The following is a 19,054-nucleotide window of genomic DNA, read 5'->3' on the forward strand; positions in this document are numbered from 1 at the left end:
ATTCTCCCTAATAAAGATGCAAGTTAGTTCCAGGCCCACTGGTACTTGTGGCTTGCCATCTAGTACAACTCCTGAATTTTCAAAGCATCACTGGGAATCTACAGGCTGTTGGAGACTACAGATGGGATATTGGTGGTTCTTTGCAACTGAAAATATTTCAGCACCTTCTTTGATAACATTCCTTATAAGTGTGGTGGAGGTGGAATAGAAAGCTTTTGTCCCTGGATAGAAAGGAACCACTAAGGCATTAGGGGAGCAGGGAGAATATCTTGCACCACTCAGCCTGAGATGATTGTTTGCTGTACTTGATCTAAAAATGGGGAAATAAGTTTTCTGTGTTCTGACTTGTTGTGAAGTTTCCAAATCTTATTGGCACATTGAGTACTCTACACACAAGTCTGGGGTGTGGAGTATATGGCCTATTATAAAATGTTTCTATTTACTAGCAGGTTTTTGGCTAAGGAACAGAGGAGGGAACTGCCATTGATATTTATAATTGAATTAATACTCCTTTAGGGAACATTCTTCTTATGTCATGGTGTAAAATGGACATCTTACATGAAATCAGTCTTTTAAAAATGTTTTCTAACAGTTGTAGGTAGAAGATGTCAATGTTTGTAAAGTTTATAATCTCTTTGTATATAATAATTTCTGAAATGAGAGACTTCATTGATTAAAAAGGAAATGCATGTAAAGTAATGCTGCTATCTTCTTAATAGGGATGATGATGTCGCAGTTTAATATTTCTCAGAATTCCATGAGAGGTAGTCCTGCATCTTCTAATTATCAACAAACCACTATCTCACATAGCCCTTCCAGGTAACATTCTCTTTTAAATGGGGTGGGATGGGCAGCAAACTGCAAATTCTATCTACAGTGACAGTCAATTCTTGTTGCAAGTATGTGAATGGAAGGTGATCAGTGTCAGGATATATTTTGCATTTGTCTGACAGCAGGGTGTTTCTTCAGCTGGCAAAGCAACATCTTTTTGCTAGTGAGTAATCTTTGTATTCTGATTAGTCAGGATTCCCTGCTGTCCCTCCCTCATAATTTTAGCATACTTTCTTTCCTGCTAAAATAATCCCCCTGCCTCCTGACACCCCTACAGCTATTCTCTACCTGTGGCAGGAGGACAGGAGAGAAGAGGCTATGTGTTCCAGCATGTATAACATTACCAATGTGACAGAAGGGTGGGAAAGAAGGCTTGTAAAAACATGGAATACTGCTTTAACAGTTATACAAAAAGCTGCTCAGAGGAGGATAGGCCCAGTAATTTGGCCAGTCTTCCATCAGCTTTCTCATCAACTTTCTGTTTCTTTTTCAAACTTTGAGTGTCAGCAAGTAGCATGTACCTATAGAATCATTTAGGTTGGAAAAGACCTCTAAGATCAAGTCCAACTGTTTACCTAACACTGTCAGGTCCACCACTAAACCGTGTCCCTAAGTGACACATGTACACATATTTTAAATGCCTCCAGGTTGGTGACTTAATCACTTCCCTGGGCAGCCTGTGCCAGTGCTTGACAAACCTTTTGGTGAAGAAATTTTTCCTGATATATAATCTAAACCTCCCCTGGAATAACTTGAGGCCATTTCCTCTTGTCCTGTCGCTTGTTACCTCCTTTCAACAATAAAGTGTCCCCTGAGCCTCCTTTTCTCCAGGCTAAACACCCCCAGCTTCCTCAGTCTTTTAAAAGAAATAAGAAATTTGTATAAATTTCCTTTTCCAACTTTTTCATTTTATTTTTTAGCCGGTTTGTGCCACCACAAACAAGCTCTGGTAACAGATTTTTGGCACAACAGAACAGTCCAGTGCCTAGTCCATATGCTCCTCAAAGTCCTGCAGGATACATGCCATATTCACATCCTCCAAGTTATACACCACATCCTCAGATGCAGCAAGGTAAGTCTTTGATATTTATTTTATTCTCCTATCTCATGTCAGCTTTACCTTCATGTGTGTTTCACAGCTCTAATTTCTTTGAAGGAGTCACATGCTTAATGCAAATCTTGGAGTTGGTAGGGAATTTTTTGGGTATGCTTAAGCTTTGCTTTCCTGACTGTACAGAGTGGTAGTATTTATTTTATTTCAAAAAATCCCAGAAGGATCATTGAGTCCAACTCTTAAGTGAATGGCCCATATAGGGATCGAACCAGTGACCTTGGTGTTAATGCTTCTCCTCTGTGTACACTGATTTTGCATAGTTGTCACATATACACGACAACAGAAAAATAAAAAAACCCTAAAACTTTTTATTTGTTAGCTATGGCATTTTTTTCTCTGTACTGGTGAAAACATAATTTTTGCCAGTGTAATGTAAGATTTGCAGCCAGCTTATTTAACCTTACCAAACCTTTGCAGTGTAGGCTAGGCTAAGTTGGCTAGAATTATACTCAAGGGATGCGGTAACTGGCAAAGATGACCTTCAGAATGAATGGATTTCTTTGTTCTTCCCTTTTCTAAAAACAATCTTGAACAATATGAACACTGTTAAGTATCTAGGCATTATCCTTTTTTTGTAAGTAGAATTCTTGTTAGATTCTTTTAAATCATCTGTTCCTAAAGTTTAGCAGTGTGCTTAGAATTTAAATAGCTGTTGTGTATGTAATGTTATATGTATCATGAATACCTAGGAAGTTACTAAAGGTAGTGAATGCATATTATATAGAGGAAAATAAAGTTTTCTATAACCTATGAGTATGATGCTGACTGTAATTAGGATAGATGTGGAGTGAAGCTTGGCTAATCTGTACATGGAATTTAGGTTTAAGTCTCTTGAAAATTCAAATCTTAGATACTAATTTTATTCAAGGTATTTGTGGAAAAAGGATTCAGTGAAGAAAGTTGGGATTCTTTTTCCAATCCTAGACCTCTTGCATCCAACTCATTAATATTATGGCCTTTTCTGCGAGAGTTTTTAGAGTTATCGATTGTGTGAATATATTAGTATCATTATTTTTATTTTTCTGTATTTCAGCTTCAGTATCCAGTCCCATTGTCACAGCTGGGATGAGGAATCTCCATGAAAATAAAGTTTCAAGTCAATTGTCTGGAAATTCAGCTAATCATCATGCTGATAATTCTAGACATAGCTCAAATGAAGACTATCTACAGATGGTGCACAGGATAAGTAGTGATGTATGTTACCTAGATCAGTTTATGATGATAAAACAAATATTTACTATGATAAAGCAAGGATGTGTTTAGCTGCCTTAGAAGTCAGATATTTTATGAGGATGCTGTTGATGAATAAAACCATTGAAAATATATTTTGGTTTCAGATGTGTGCACTCAACTGTGCAACTTTAATGTGCAAGTTTTAAGATTTTTCTAGATTTCTTTCCTTTGGAACAGTTTGTAACAGCGATTCTGATGAAAGTATTAAAAGTAAAAAATCTTACTCATGTGAGTTTATTATAAAGAGATGGTAGAGCATCTCTGCAATTATTGTATCAATATATTGACGTAAACGATACTAGATTCTAAATAGGTTTATAGTTAACATGTCTTTCTGAAGATTCCCCTGTCAATTAGATGAGACAATTGCATAACCTATTCAGTAATATAGTAGTGTTGTCAAAGGCAAAAATTCCTTTTAATATTTTTTCTTACAGGTCTGTTATGTGCTTTTATGGCCTGGTTTATTTATATGTTTTCCCAGTGACTTTAGTTCATGTGGGAGAAATTCTTGCTGAAGTATTGAATATAAATGAAAAAAATCAGCAACTTTTTCCCATGGTGTTTTCAACTTCTTCACTTTCTTAATGAGCATCTCATCCTGTGGATGAAGCATGTTGTGACTCTTCTTTATAAGTTTGGCACACAGTCTTAAGGGGACAGCACTTAAGTTTCATTTTTATTTTTTGACTTTAGTTCTTTGAACTGTGTGGTCTTAGTGATACCTACAACAGTTACAAAACTTGATCAAAACCTGGTGACAAGCAGGCCTTTCTTTTCTTTTTTTTTTAAGATGTATTTAATTTACCTTATGAAAACTAGGGGCAACTCTTGTCTTCCTAAATTAGCTTGTGGAAGCAAAAAACAGTGTTGTATTCAACAAGTGTATTGATAATACCAGGCTACCTAAATTCCTTACAGGGATTAATACACTGGAACTCCAAGAGAGTTATTAGTTTTATTAGTCTTTTCTTTTTAAATGCAAGAATTATGCTGATGAAAAATATTAGCTAAGAAGTAGTATCTTAAACAAGAGAGTTTTGTAATGAAGGAATATATCATACACAATTTCATCAGGTATTTTTCTCAGTCTCTGCTTCAGCAATGCAAATTCTTCAAAATAAGAAGCTGTTCTTAGCATTAAATGTCCATATATCACTACCTCTACTACCTCTCTAGTAGGTCACCCCCAACCTGTGCTGGTACTTGGGGTTATTCATCCCCAGGTGCAGGACCCTACACTTACCCTTGTTGAACCTCATTAGGCTTCTCTCCACCCAACTCTCCAGCCTATCAAGGTCCCGCTGAATGGCAGCACAGCCTACAGGTGTATTAGCCACTCCTCCCAGTTTTGTATCATCAGCAAATGCAACTGAAGTGCATCTACACCAATGCACGCAGCATGGGCAACAAACAGGGGGAAATGGAAGCCATGGTACAGCAGGGAAACTATGACAGTTGCAATCATGGAGACATGGTGGGATGACTCACATGACTGAAATGCTGCAATGGATGGCTATAAACTCTTTATAAGGGATCAGCAAGGAAGGAGAGGCTTTAGATACCTCTCGTATGTTAGGGAGTGTTTTGATTGTCTGGAGCTTGATGATGGTACGGATAGGGTTGAGTGTTTATGGGTAAGAATCAAGGGGAAGGCCAACAGGACAGATCTCCTGGTGGGAGTCTCTTATAGACCACCCAGCCAGGATGAAGAAGACAAAATGTTCTATGAGCAGCTGGGAGAAGTCTCACAATCGCTGGCCCTTGTTCTCGTGGGGGACTTCAACTTACCAGATCTCTGCTGGAAATACAGCACAGCAGAGGAAACAGTCCAGGAGGTACCTGGAGTGTGTGGAAGAACTGACACAGCTGGTGAGTGAGCCAACCAGGGGAGGTGCCCCACTGGACCTGCTGTTTGTGAACAGAGATGGGCTGTTGTGGAATGTGATAATTGCAGGCCATCTTGGGCACAGTGATCATGAAATGATAGTTTTCTGTTCTCAGAGGAGTAAGCAGGGGGGTCAGCAGAACTGACACCTTGGAGTTCCAGAGGGCAGACTGGCCTGTTTGGGAGCCTGGTTGAGACAGTTCCTTGGCAGGCAGTCCTGAAGGGCAAAGGGCTCCAGGAAGGCTGGGCGTGCTTTAAGAAGGAAATCTGAAAGGAGCAGGAGCAAGCCAAAAGATGAGCCAGCAGGGAAGAAGACCGGCCTGGCTGAACAGAGAGCTTTGAATGGAACTCCGGGAGAACAAGAGAGTGCATCACCTCTGGAAAAAGGGGCAGGCAGCTCAGGAGGACTACAAGGATGTCGTGAGGTCATGCAGGGAGAAAATTCAAAGGGCCAAAGCCCAGCTAGAACTTCATCTGGCTACTGCTGTAAAAGACAACAAAAAGTGCTTCTACAAATACATTAGCAATAAAAGGAGGGCCGAGGAGAATCTCCATCCTATACTTGATGTGGGGGGAAACATAGTGATAAAGGATGAGGAAAAGGCTTGGTATGCTACTTAGACCCCCTCACATCTATGGGGCTGGATGGGATCCACCCAAGGGTACTGAGGGAGCTGGTAGAGGATCTCCCCAAGACACTTCCAATCATTTACCAGCAGTGCTGGTCAACTGGGGAGGTCCCAGGGGACTGGAAGTTGGCAAATGTGGCAGCTATCTATAACAAGGATCAGAAGGAGGATTCATGGAACTACAGACCTGTCAGCCTGACCATGTTGCCAGGGAAGGTCATGGAACAGATTATCTTGAATGCCATCATGCAACACATGCAGGACAACCAGGGGATCAGGCCCAGCCAGCAGGGGTTTTAGGGAAGACAGGTCCTGCTTGACCAACCGGATCTTCTTCTAAAACAAGGTGGCCCACTTAGTGGATGAGGGAAAGGCTGTGTGTGTGACTACCTGCACTTCAGTAAAGCCTTTGATGCTGTCTCCCACAGCAGTCTCCTGGAAAAGCTGGTAGCCCATGGCTTGGACAGGTGCTCTCTTCACTGGGCTAGGAACTGTCTGGATGGCCAGGCCCAGAGAATGGTGGGGAATGATGTCATATCCAGTTGGCAGCCAGTCACCAGTGGGGTTCCCCAGGGCTCAGTATTGGGGCCAGTCCTGTTTAACATCTTCACTGATGACCTGGACGAGGGGATCAAGTGCACCCTCTGTAAGTTTACAGAGGACACCAAGTTGGGTGGGAATGTTGATCTGCTGGAGGGTAGGAAGGCTCTGCAGAGGGATCTCGACAGGCTGGAGCAATGGGATAAGGCCAATTGTATGAGGTTCAACAAGGCCAAGTGCCAGGTCCTGCCCTTGGGTCACAACAACCCTATGCAGCTCCAGGCTGGGGCAGAGTGGCTGGAAAGCTCTTGCTCCTTGTCCTATTGCTACACTCCCAGATAAAGAGTCCCTCTCTGGCTTTGTTGCAGGCTCCCTTCAGGTATTGGAAGGCTGCTCTAAGGTCTCCCTGGAGCTTTCTCTTTTCCAGGCTGAAGAGTCCTAATTCTCATAGCCTTTCCTCATAGCAGAGGTGCTCCATCTCTCTAATCATCTTGGTGGCCTCTTCTGGACTCACTTCAGCAGGTCCATGTCCTTCCTGTGCTGGGGGACCCCAGAGCTGGGGGCAGCACTGCAGGTGGGGTCTCACCAGAGCAGAGTAGAGGGACAGAATCACTTCCATTGACCTGCTGGGTTACACTGCTTTTGATGTAGCCCAGGCTGCAATTGGCTTTCTGGGCTGCAAATGCTCGTGAGAACATGCCGAGAATATAAGTTTGTGCTTACATTTCACCATTTGATGAAGTTCTGATCTAGGAAACAGTAAATGAGGACTTCTACAGTAGCTGACAAATTTTCAGGAATGGCATGTGTGAACGTGAAAGGTCATCTACCTAGTTAGTTAGTTTAGTTAATTTAATAAAAGACGTCTTTGCCATTGTCCTTGGCAGTCCATGTGTAGAGGACCTCTCCTGTTCTAATGAAAAATATATCTTAAAAAGTTACTAAGCTTTTTTTCCCCCCAGTATTTTGGCGGGTTTGAGATTTATTATAATTCAACGATATTTCATGTTTGAAAAAAATCAGCTCCTTACTTTCAGTGTATTAAATAAACAAGTAACTGTTACATCAGCAAATTAATTCATTTTGACTTACAATAAAAAACATGTAAGTTTAAGGTATAGTTCTTTTTATTGCATTGAATCAGAATATTGGATTTCTTTGCACATGAGGCTTTCTCACCAGGCAACAAGTCTTTTTGCAAGGAGTTAGAAAAATATGTGTAATTAATAGCACATCATGAGTTTTAGATTCATTTTGCTGTGGGAGGGGAAAAAAATCTAATAGATTTGTTTTGTAAATGCCTATGTATGATGAAATTGATGAAATCTGGTTTCTTATGAATTTATATTCTTTGCCTTGTAAGTACTTTCAGTCCATAAATATCAAACTATTTTCTTTATCCTTAAGCAGTGTGAACTATGCCTTCACAAGGCATAACATGTACAGTGGCTGATCTACTACTATGCACGTGGAAATTGGCTGTTTGGCCGTTGTCAGAGGGAGTGTGTAGTTGCTATCCATCTATCTCAGTTGCCGAAATGGGTGTGCTTACAGATTTTGTTCAATCCTGATGTGTTTAAGCTGGAGTGTATGAATACAAAGTTTTGCTTTGCTTAACTGTAAAAGTAAAATAGCATTCTAATAAACTTTAAGGGTACGCTAATTTTAAGAAAGCTGAATTTGTTTAAAAAAGAGAAAAATTTACTTATTATACTTAATTTCTTTCAGTCAGTATTGTAGAGTTCATCTTTCTGTTTTTCAGCTCTTTACTATATGTAACAAAAAACTTTTAAATGGAATCTTAGTGTCAACCAAAAGTGCTTATTTAGCTGGAAGACATACATGGATTTATTTTTGTGTGCATGTTCTGGTTCTAAATTCTTAAGGCTGATTGTTTTCTGGAATTTTGCCTATATAGTAGTCTAATAGCAGTCCAAATTACAACTTTTTTTTATAAATAAATATTTTTCTAATATTTTTGTATGCTTTTTCATCCAATCCATTCTATCAGTATATGTACTAATTTCAGTCTTTATTTTATCAAGTGTTCATGATTTTTTTTTTTATCGTGGTCACTTTAGGATGGCGATCCTTCAGTAAGGAATGCTGCATCTTTTTCCTTGAGGTCACCACAGTCAGTCTGCTCTCCATCTGGAAGTGATGGAACCCTTAAAGGTAATCTAGCAGTCATATATATCAATGTATTTTTTCCCAATTTTAAAAAACAGAGTTTAAAGAGGTATTTAGTTAGTTCTCCCAACTTCTGTATTCCAATAGTACTAAAGAGTATGTCATTAAGTTTTGGATACAAAATTATTCCGAGCCCTGATTCAGAAGAAATTTCTGAAGGTTCAAAAATTGACTAATCATATCACAAAACAAAGCTCAAATTCATGAAGGACAGAATAATTTTAAATCCTTTCCAATATGAGGATTAAATTCTTTAAAGGAATGGTTTCAGTTGCTCTACATAAATTATTTAAAGGCAGCATTACAAGTATTGAACTCTTAACCAGCTCAAAAGTGTTTTAACATGCAATGCTTGTCTTGATTGCAGTCATCAAATTTTATGAACATGAAATTAAAAGTAGTTCAATGAACACAATATATATAGCATAAATGAAGCCTGAAAACCTTAGCTGTGGAGAAGGAATAGGGTAAACTGTCAGTCAGGTGAGAAAATAATTCTTTATGCTAAAATATGTAATGCATACTGCTGTTTTTAATATTCTCCCTAAGAAGCAATGACTGAGATAGATGAGATTTAGTAAGGTAGGAGTTTGGGCATATCCTTGCTAATTTAAGTTTTCAGTGCTTATGTATTTACATGGAAATAGTAAAAAGATGCAATAGTATTTTCTTCTCTTTAATCCTGAAACAAAAGTCTTTATGGGTGGTCAGATTAGGTGGAGAGGAAGAAGAGGAGATGGGGGAGATTCCAGAGAAGGTGAGAGTATTAGGGTTGTGCAGCCTGGATAAAACAAGTCTTTGAGGGGGGACATGGATGATGATGACAACAGGGACACAGATGGGATGACACGCAATGGACAGACAGACCTTAGAGCAGTTTCCTCATACCTATGAGATTATCAGGAAGACTTGAGTTAGGCTTTCCACAGTGTTGTGGAACAAGGATGAGAGACAATGGACTTAGATTGAAATGGGAGGTTCTGGCTAGGTATAAGGAAAACCTTTTTCACTATCAGGACACTTGAGCATTGGAAAAGCCCAGAGAATCTGTGCATTTTTCATTCTTGGATGTTTTCAAGACCTGGCTGGATAAGCCCTGCATAACATGGTGTCGTGGTTTAGGAGTGGTACTTCCCAATTCAGTGCCCCCACCAAGACTCTCCCAAACCACGTGCCCCTCTCTCGATCCCCCATTTTCCCCTCCCCCTCCTACTGTGGTGGGCTGGAGAGGAGAATTGGAGACACAAAAGGCAAGGATCACGGGTTGAGATAAGAACAATTTACTAGAAACAGCAATGAGATAAGAAAAGGAACAGTGACAGCAACAATACTAATGACAAAGGGTACAAGAAAGGAAATTATTCACATGGAAACCCCCCCCCCCCCCCCAATAGACAATACTGGATGGCTCCCTCTGCCCCCCACTTACTGGAAGGAGCCCCTTGTCCCCAGAAGACACTCCCTTTCTCCTTACTCCCAGCAATGATGTGAGGTAGTATAGAATAACCTTCAGGTCCTGGCCATGCCCCTTCACAGCTACTGCAAAAATTAACCCTGTCCTGGAACCAGGACACATGGTCTTGCTCACCCTTCTTTGAGCACAAGGATCAACTAAAGGCATCCTGAGGTTCCTTCTTAACTGAATTATCCTATGATCCTGTGACTGCTAAATGATCTCTGTGGTTCATCTTCTGCAGGCATATACTGTCGTAAACAGTGATAGAAGAAATATGGCTCAAATGCAAGTGAGAAGTAATTGTATAGCATGCCAGCATCATCAGTATTTTAGGAGGTTTTGTACTAAAGGACTTGTTGTGAGATGTGTAAATGGCAGAGACTAAATGTGGTTGTTTTTCTTTAACTCTGTACACAAAATTGATGTTTGAGCTTGTCAGTTTAACAACATTGTGAATCTAAGCTACTTCCACTCAAATATATGATTACCACTGTCACCGAAAACCAGGAAATAAATGCTCCAATTTTTTTGTTAGAAAGCAAACATTGCTTTATTAGCAGCACTGGATGCATGGGGAATTCTGCTCAAAGCATGCATGCACAGTAACCTAACAGACCAGATTATATTCCTAAAACTAATATATATTCGTCTTATGTCTATTATATTTTCATCACATTTCCCAAATACATGCATATATGCTTGTTATTTCCATGAACTTATTTGGATATGAGTAGGGGTCTTTTTAGGGTCTTTGGTGGTCGTTTGGGAACATCCCATTCTTTAAAATTCCCTTTTATGTTCCTGGATCATCTGATGAATCTTTTCTCCTTGAGAGTATCTCAAATATGTGGTCAGGTCACAATGCACTTCCCTTATCATTCTTTACTCCAGCACTCTCTCTCTGTTCTCAAAACTAAGACATCTGCTAGTACATATTAATCACTGATATAATTAAACAAGGAAGCATTAGCTGGCATAAGACTTATTAGTCACAGATGTAGGGAGTTAACACAAGGCCACAGTAATCTCTGGCATTTGTACTAAGCACTGTATAGTACAAAACTAAGCATTAACCACTGATACAGGGATCATACACTATTGTGCTAAAGTTAAAAGAATTTTCCAACATCTTCCTCCACTGCTGCATAGGTTTCTTCTTAAAGAAATATAACTTGTTCGGTAACACCACTCAGCCAGAAGAATATTTGAATTATTTTTCTGGTTAAAGTTGCTGCTGTTTCAATTGGTTGTCTTGGAACTCGTTTTGAAGGTATACCTTTCATGAATATTTCTGAAAACAATCTGATTGTAAAATTCAGATTGTAACATTTCAGCATTTGAGAGGCTGAAAAAGTGGAAGAGGAGCTTTTTGATTTACCTGTTAGTTTTACTTTTCTCATTGATAAAGCACACAACTGAAATACTGTTACTAATGATGTTACCATTTTGACTTCTTAAAGAAATTAATAAACCCTGATTGAGAGAACCAGTTCTTGATGCTGCAAGAATCTTTCCAGATGTTTACTTCCTCTAATCTTGCATTTTAGAAATGTATTGAAGAGGTGTGGATAATTAGTGCTATTTAGAATAGGTAATCCCTGATGGCGAGGTTTTGGCCTATAATTTGGAGTGAAAGCGATTGGTTATGCTGATAAATTTTCCAGTGAGAAACAGCAAGTACCTACACTGAGCTTTTTGTTGCTACTATCATTTGTCCTTGAAAGTTTGGTTGACAAATTGCAAACTTTGATAAAGAAAGTTTGCAAAATAATTAATTGTTTGTTTGGGAGGACAAAAAGAATGGCACTAGACACCAGTCCAGAGAAAAAACACAGGAAGGATATTATATCTATACTTTCTTATATAACATAGAAATGTGAGGCAATTCCTGAAGGTATGGGTACAGACTGCATTTCTGTACTTCTGACATGGAAGTAGCAAGGACTTCTGGAGACTTGGAGACTGTGATTGTACAGCTCTGAATTACTTCAAGACTGGTGTGGTCATGATGGATGATTACAGTCTCTTCAGGAGAGATAGGAAGGGCAGGTGAGGTTCGGGGGGGTGTGGCACTGTATGTAATGGAGGGACTGGAATGTGTGGAGCTTACAGTTGGCCATGGCACAGTTGAGATCCTCTGGGTAAGAATCAAGGGGCAAACAAATAATGAGGATGTCATTGTGAAAATCTTCTATAGACCTTCTAGCCAGGACCATGACACTGATGAATTATTCTTTGAGGAACACCTCTAAATCAACCACCCTTGTCCTTATGGGGGACTTGAACTTGCCAGCTGTTAACTGGGAATATCACACAGCTGGTACAAACAGGTCCAGAAGATTGCTAAAACACATGGATGACAACTTCACGGAACAGGTCCTAAGGGAGCTGACTCAGAAATATGTCCTCCTTGATCTGCTGCTTGTCAACATAGGATCTTGTGAGCAAAGTGGTGATTGGCAGCCAACTTGGCCACAGTGACCATGAAGAGATCAAGTTTAAAATCTGTTGACGGGAGGAAAAGTGTCAGCAAAACCTCAACTCTGGACATGAGGAGAGCAGACTTCAGGCTGCTCAGGGAACTAGTGAGTAAGGTCCCCTGGGAAAAAACTTCTGAAGGTGCTGGGGTCCATCAGTGCTGGTCACTTTTTAAACATCACCTCCTAAGGGCACGGGAGCAGGAAATTGCCCAATGTTGGAAGTCAAGCAGGCGAGGCAGAAGGCCAGGCGTGGCAGAACAGGGATCTTCTCTTGGAAATAAGGCAAAAAAGGAAGGTGTGTGCCCAGTGGAAGCAAGGTTAGGTGGTATGGGAAGAATACAGAAATGCTGCTTGCCACTAGAGGGAGAAAATTTGTGTGGCCAAAGCTCAACTGGAGTTGGAGCTGCCAGAACTGTGGGGGACAATAAAAAGAGTTTTTAAAATACATTAATAGCAAAAGACAGTGAAGAAATAACATCGGCCCATTACAGGATGAGGATGGTCACCTCACAAACAGGGATATGGATGAGACAGAGATGTTTAATGCATTCTTTGCCTCCATCTTTGGCTCCTCAAAGAGCTGCTGATGTCACCACAAAGCCTCTCTCAATGATTTTTGAATGGTCTTGGGAATCTGGAGAGGTCCCAGCTGACTGGAAGCTGGCAAACATCCCAATTGTAAAGAAGGGCAAGAAGGATGATCCTGGATGCTACAGGCCTGACAGGCTCACTTGAGTGCCTGGTAGAATTATGGAGAGGAAGAGTAAAGTTGGGACCATGAACTTTAGGAAAGCAAACTTCCAGCTCTTCTAGGAGTCAGTCAATAGGAACCCCTGGGAAACTGCCATCAGGGACAAGGAAGCAGAATAGAGCTGGCAGATGTTTAAGGAAGCCTTCCATAGAGCACAAGAGCCACTGATCCCCAGGAGCAAGGAATTGGGCGAGGAAGGAAAGAGATGGGCATGGCTGAGTAGGGGCCTGCTGGTCAAACTAAAGGGTAAGAAGGAAGTGCACAGGCAACAGAAACAAGGATAGGTATCCTGGGAAGAGTATAGAGGTGCAGTCCAGTTGTGTAGAGATGGGGTCGGGAAGGTCAAGCAAAGCTGGAACCAAACCTGGCAAGGGACGCAAAGAATAACAGGAAGGGCTTCTACTGGTCTGTCAGCCAGAAAAGGAAGGTCAAAGAAGGTGTTACCCCCCTGGTAAACAGTGCTGGAAAACTGGTAACAATGGACAAGGAGAAGGCTGAGGTACTCTGTTGCAGTGGGGATACTGCAACACGCATATATCAAACCAGGAGTCCCGTGGAAAGGAAATATATATGGACAGACAAATTCTTGATAGCTGTTTCAGAGATGTTTATTTCCCCAGCCGCATGGCCGGAGCTCTGCTGAGGAACTGTTCCAGTCATGGGACCAAGGGTCCTTCTGCCCGCGCAGGGAAACACAAACCAACCAATGGGAACGAGGCTGAGCAGGGGCAGGGAAACCCCGTGTCTGTCCCCTCAGGGCCCCTCTCCCAGGGCTACATGGCAGGGGAGGGACCCCAACACCTCACCCGTTTTATTTTAATAAAAGGAGAATGAAAACAACTGGATAAACATAACAAGAACAGTTTCAAAACAAAACAAGCCACCCTCCTGAGTCTTTAAATGTCCAAACAGATTCTGTGGAACATCTTAGGGCTGACAGAAGGGAGACAGAACTCTCTGAGCATGCTTTGTGGGGAAACTGAGGCAGGAGAGGGTTTAACTTCTTCCCTCCCCCTTTTCATCCCCCACTCGGCATTGGAAAGGGATTTTTGGGGAAACAATTGGCAAAAGCATGGTTTTGTGAGGGAAACCATGGATGAAAAAACGGATTGGGAATACACTGGGGGTAATAGGACATAGGGTAAAAGGGAAAGGTGGGATTAGGAAAGGGAGACTGTAGGGGGGGTTTACAATGGAGATACTGTCTAACATGACTACGATTTTTTGCATATATACTGCCTTTTACAGGAACACCATCAGGCCCAGTGACCTGCGATGCTTGTAACCCTTTTCTACCTCGTATAATTTTGAATTCCACTACCTCTCCATCTCCCAAGCTTGGGATGCATTTTTCAGGGTTATTCTTTTTAATAGCAGTTCTATGCACGAATATGTCTTGCTGGTTGTCACACCTTGTTATAAAACCATAATTTTGCTTAACATTATACCATTTTACTATCCCTAAGGTCTTAGTTACTATGATCTTTTCCTTTTTCCGAGTGGCTGCTGTTTTCTGTCTCGCTGCGTCTTTGCTCTCTCCTTCGGTCGCTCCCGTGTTGGAATTGTCGGGGCTGCTCGTGCCTGCGTGCTCTTCCCGGGGTCGCGTTCGGGGCTGTGCGGGCCGGGCCGGGCCGCGCTGCTCAGTTCTCCGTGCGTCGCCTCCTCTGGTCTCAGCTTCGCTGCCGATGCCAGGCGCTGCACCCACATCTTGGCCGGGCCCCCGAGCGACGACCCCCCCCGCACTCTGCTCCAGCGCGCGTTTCGGCTGGGCACGGCTCCGCTCCACTGCCACCCGCCGCCAGCCGCCGCCCGCGCGCCGCCCCTCTCAGTCGGGCGTTCACGGGGCTCGCTCCACCACGCGCTGCGTGGGGCCGTGCGGGCACCGCCGGGTCCCGCCGCTCCCGCCACGCCTCGCTCCACCACCGACACTGCGGCTCGTGTGGCTCCGCCCACACGCAGGAACTGCCTCGCTGCTGCTCGCAGAGCGCTCGGTGCACGTGGCCTGGGCCGCACGGTCCCTGCGCCAGGCTTCCCTTCACCAGGACACAGCTGACATTGCTCAACAGTCTCGGTAACTAAATAATATTCACGAAAATATTCTTCCATCGGCATATATTTTGACTCCAGCATTAACAGTACTCAACAACTTTTTTGCCTCAGTCTTCAATGCCAACCTCTCTTCCCACACCTGTTGAATGGATGGACAGCAGGATGGGGACTGGGGGAGCAAAGTCCCTCCCACTCTATTGAAGATCAGGCTCATGACCAGCTGAGGTACCTGAACGTACATAAGTCTATGGGACCCGATGAGATGCATCCCAGAGTCCTGAGGGAATTGGCTGATGTAGTTGCCAAGCCACTCTCCATGATATTTGAAAAGCCATGGCAGTCAGGTGAAGTCTCAGGTGACTGAAAAAAGGGAAACATTGTCCCCATCTTTAAAAAGTGTAGACAGGAGGACCCTGGGAACCACCGCCCTGTCAGCCTCACCCCTGTGCCTGGGAAGATCATGGAACAGATCCTCCTGGAAGCTCTGTGAAGGCACATGGAGGACAGGGAGGTGATTTGGGACAGCCAGCATGGCTTCACCAAGGGCAAGTCCTGCCTGACCAACCCAATGACCTCTTCTGATGGAGTTATTCCATCAGTGGACAAGGGAAGGGCTACAGATGTCCTTTCTGTGGACTTCTATAAAGCCTTTGACATGGAGCCCCACAACATCTTTCTCTCTAAATTGGGGACAGATGGATTTGATGGGTGGACTCTTCAGGGGAGAAAGAATCGGTTGGATGGTCGCATCCAGAGGGTTGTAGTCAACAGCTCTGAGTCCCAACGGACATCAGTGACCAGTGGTGTCCCTCAGGGGTCTGTATTGGGACCAGTGTTATTTAATATCTTCATTAATAACACAAAGGGATCGAGGGCACCCTCAGCAGGTTTGCAGATGACACGAAGCTGAGTGGTGCAGGTGACACACCTGAAGGACGGGGCCATCCAGAGGGACCTGGACAAGCTCAAGAAGTGTCCCATGGGAATCTCATGAGGTTTAAAAAGACCAAGTGCTGGTGCTGCACCTTGGTCAGGCAATCCCTGGGATCAATACAGGCTGGGGGATGAACAGATCAAGAGCAGCCCTGGGGAGGACTTGGGGGTGCTGGTTGGTGAGAGGCTGGACATGCCTCATCCATGTGTGCTGGAACCCAGAAACCCCCCATGTGCTGGGCTGATCCCACAGTGTGGGGAGCAGAGGAGGAGGGGATTCTGCCCCTCTGCTCTGGTGAGACCCCACCTGCAGTGCTGCCTCCAGCTCTGGGGTCCCCAGCATAGGAAGGACATCAACCTGTTGGAGCAAGTCCAGAGGAGGCCACCAAGATGATCAGAGGGATTGAGCACCTCTGCTATGAGGAATGCCTAAGAGAGTTGGGGCTGTTGGATGGGGCCTTGAGTAACCTGATCTAGTGGAAGGTGTCCCAAAAAGATATGATGCTGTAAAGACTAGATTTCCACGAGCAAGGCCAACAAAGGGAACCTGTACCAGCAGCGCATGGTAGTTACCATAAAAAGAAATGTTGAATGATCATAGTGGGTGACTCTTATGGGACACTGAGGCACCCATCTGCCGGCCTGATAGAGTTGGGAGAGGTATGCTGCCTACTGGGGGCTGATATCCGTGATGTTGCCGAGAGTGCCCCAACTTGTCAAAAGTACAGACTACTACCCTCTATTACTTTTTCATGTGCGTATAAATGATGCTGCAAGCCAAAAAGTAGGTAGGATCAAGGAAGACTATAAAGCCCTGGCAAGGTTGGTGAAAAACATCGGTGCCCAAGTCATCTTCTCATCTATCCTACTGATCAGAGAAATGGGGACAGCCAGAAGCAGATGCATAGTGCAGATCAGTCTGGATCTGTGGCTGGTGCCATCAAGAAGGTTTTGGATTTTATGGCAATGGGTTGTGCTTTAATGATTGTGCCAGCAGGGGGGGTGGAGCTGAGCTGGATCTTTCTCAGTCCAGAAGATTTCCAGAAGCCTCGTTGTCCCATCTGGGGTGCCAAAAACTGATGCTTTGAGGTGGCCACTGTTACAGCGGGGTTTACTGTAACACGCATATGTCAAACCAGGAGGCCTGTAGAAAGAAATATATATGGACGGATTCTTGGTAGATGTTTCAGAGATGTTTATTTCTCCAGCCACATGGCCGGGGCTCTGCCGAGGAACTCTCACAGTCCGGGACCCGAGGGTCCTTGCCCGCGCAGGGAAACACAGAACAACCAATGGGAACGAGGCTGACCAAGGGCAAGGGAAACCCCGTCTCTGTCCCCTCAGGGCCCCTCTCCCAGGGCTACATGGCAGGGGGGAAGGGACCCTGACATTTCACCCGTTTATTTTTAACAAAAAGAGATTTAAAACTTAACATTGAAAACAACTGGATAAACATAACAAGAACAGTTTTAAAACAATACAAGCCACCCTCCTGAGTCTTTAAATGTCCAAACAGATTCTCTGGAACATCTTAAGGCTGACAGAAGGGAGACAGGACTCTCTGAGCATGCTTTGTGGGGAAACTGAGGTAGGAGCGGGTTTAATTTCTTCCCTCCCCCTTTTCATCCCCCACTCGGCATTGGAAAGGGATTTTTGGGGAAACAATTGGCAAAAGCATGGTTTTGTGAGGGAAACCATGGATAAAAAAACGGATTGGGAATACACTGGGGGTAATAGGATATAGGATAAAAGGGAAAGGTGGGATTAGGAAAGGGAGACTGTAGGGGGGGCCTACAATGGAGATATTGTCTAACATGACTACGGTTTTTAGCATATATACTGCCTTTTACAGAAACACCATCAGGCCCAGTGACCTGCGATGCTTGTAACCCTTTTCTACCTAATATAATTTTGAATTCCACCACCTCTCCATCTCCCAAGCTTGGGATGTATTTTTCAGGGTTATTCTTTTTAATAGCAGTTCTATGCACGAATATGTCTTGCTGGTTGTCACATCTTGTTATAAAACCATAATTTTGTTTAACATTATACCACTTTACTATTCCTAAAACATTAGCTCCAATATTTTCCTTTTTCCGAGTGGCTGCTGTTTTCTGTCTCGCTGCGTTCTTGCTTTCTCTTTCGCCCGCTCCCGTGTTGGAATTTCCAGAGCTGCTTGTGCCTGCGCGCTCTTCCCGGGGCCGTGTGGGCCAGGCCAGGCTGCGCCGCTCAGTTCTCCGTGCGTCGCCTCCTGTGGTCGCAGCTTCGCTGCCGATGCCAAGCGCTGCATCTTGGCCAGACCCCCGAGCAGTGACCCCCCTGCGCCCTGCTCCAGCGCGCGTTTCGGCTGGGCACCTCTCCGCTCCACCGCCGCCACCGCCAGCCGCCGCCCATGCGCCGCCCATCTCGGTCGGGCGTTCACGGGGCTCGCTCCACCATGCGCTGCGCGGGGCCAGGCAGGTTCCCGCCGCACCTCGCTCCGCCACCGACACTGCAGCTCGCGTGGCTCCGCCCGCACACGGGAACTGCCTCGCTGCTGCTCGCAGAGGGCTCGGTCCACGTGGCCTGGGTCGCACAGTCCCTGAGCCAGGCTTCCCTGAGCCAGGACACGGCTGACATTGCTCAACAGTCTCGGTAATTAAATAATATTCACAAAAATATTCTTCCATCGGCATGTATTTTGACTCAAAAATTAACTGTGTCCAAACGGTCTTCCAAAAGTCTTTGGTAAGAATTAAATCCCAAGAAACATAGAAAAAGTTCTTAACCATGCCAGGAAGTGTTTCAGTTCTTTTTGAGCTTGAATTAAGCTAAAATTTACAAATCGTTGTTCAAGAATCTTTTCAAGTTTAAGATAAATGTCCATATGCAGCTCTGAGAGCCAAGAGTCTTCCCACGGTTCCTCCATAGTTTAGATATGGAATAGCAAAACAAAACCAAGAAGAGGAATCCAAAGTTTC

General features: G+C 43.7%; 1 protein-coding gene across 3 annotated transcripts in view; it reads left to right on the plus strand.

Moving 5' to 3' along the window:
- Positions 1–19,054, plus strand: part of LOC125319313 (nipped-B-like protein) — a 176,828-nt gene that overhangs the window by 60,507 nt on the left and 97,267 nt on the right. For 2 of the 3 annotated variants that reach the window (XM_048290423.1, XM_048290425.1), the window contains exons 5-8: positions 720–819; positions 1,752–1,903; positions 2,979–3,139; positions 8,317–8,410. In XM_048290423.1, the coding sequence (XP_048146380.1) occupies positions 720–819; positions 1,752–1,903; positions 2,979–3,139; positions 8,317–8,410 (507 nt within the window). The remainder of the gene's footprint in view (positions 1–719; positions 820–1,751; positions 1,904–2,978; positions 3,140–8,316; positions 8,411–19,054) is intronic. The other variant, XM_048290424.1, reaches the window with a different exon arrangement.

Source organism: Corvus hawaiiensis, chromosome W (assembly GCF_020740725.1).
Source record: "Corvus hawaiiensis isolate bCorHaw1 chromosome W, bCorHaw1.pri.cur, whole genome shotgun sequence".
Taxonomy (NCBI): Eukaryota; Metazoa; Chordata; class Aves; order Passeriformes; family Corvidae; genus Corvus; species Corvus hawaiiensis.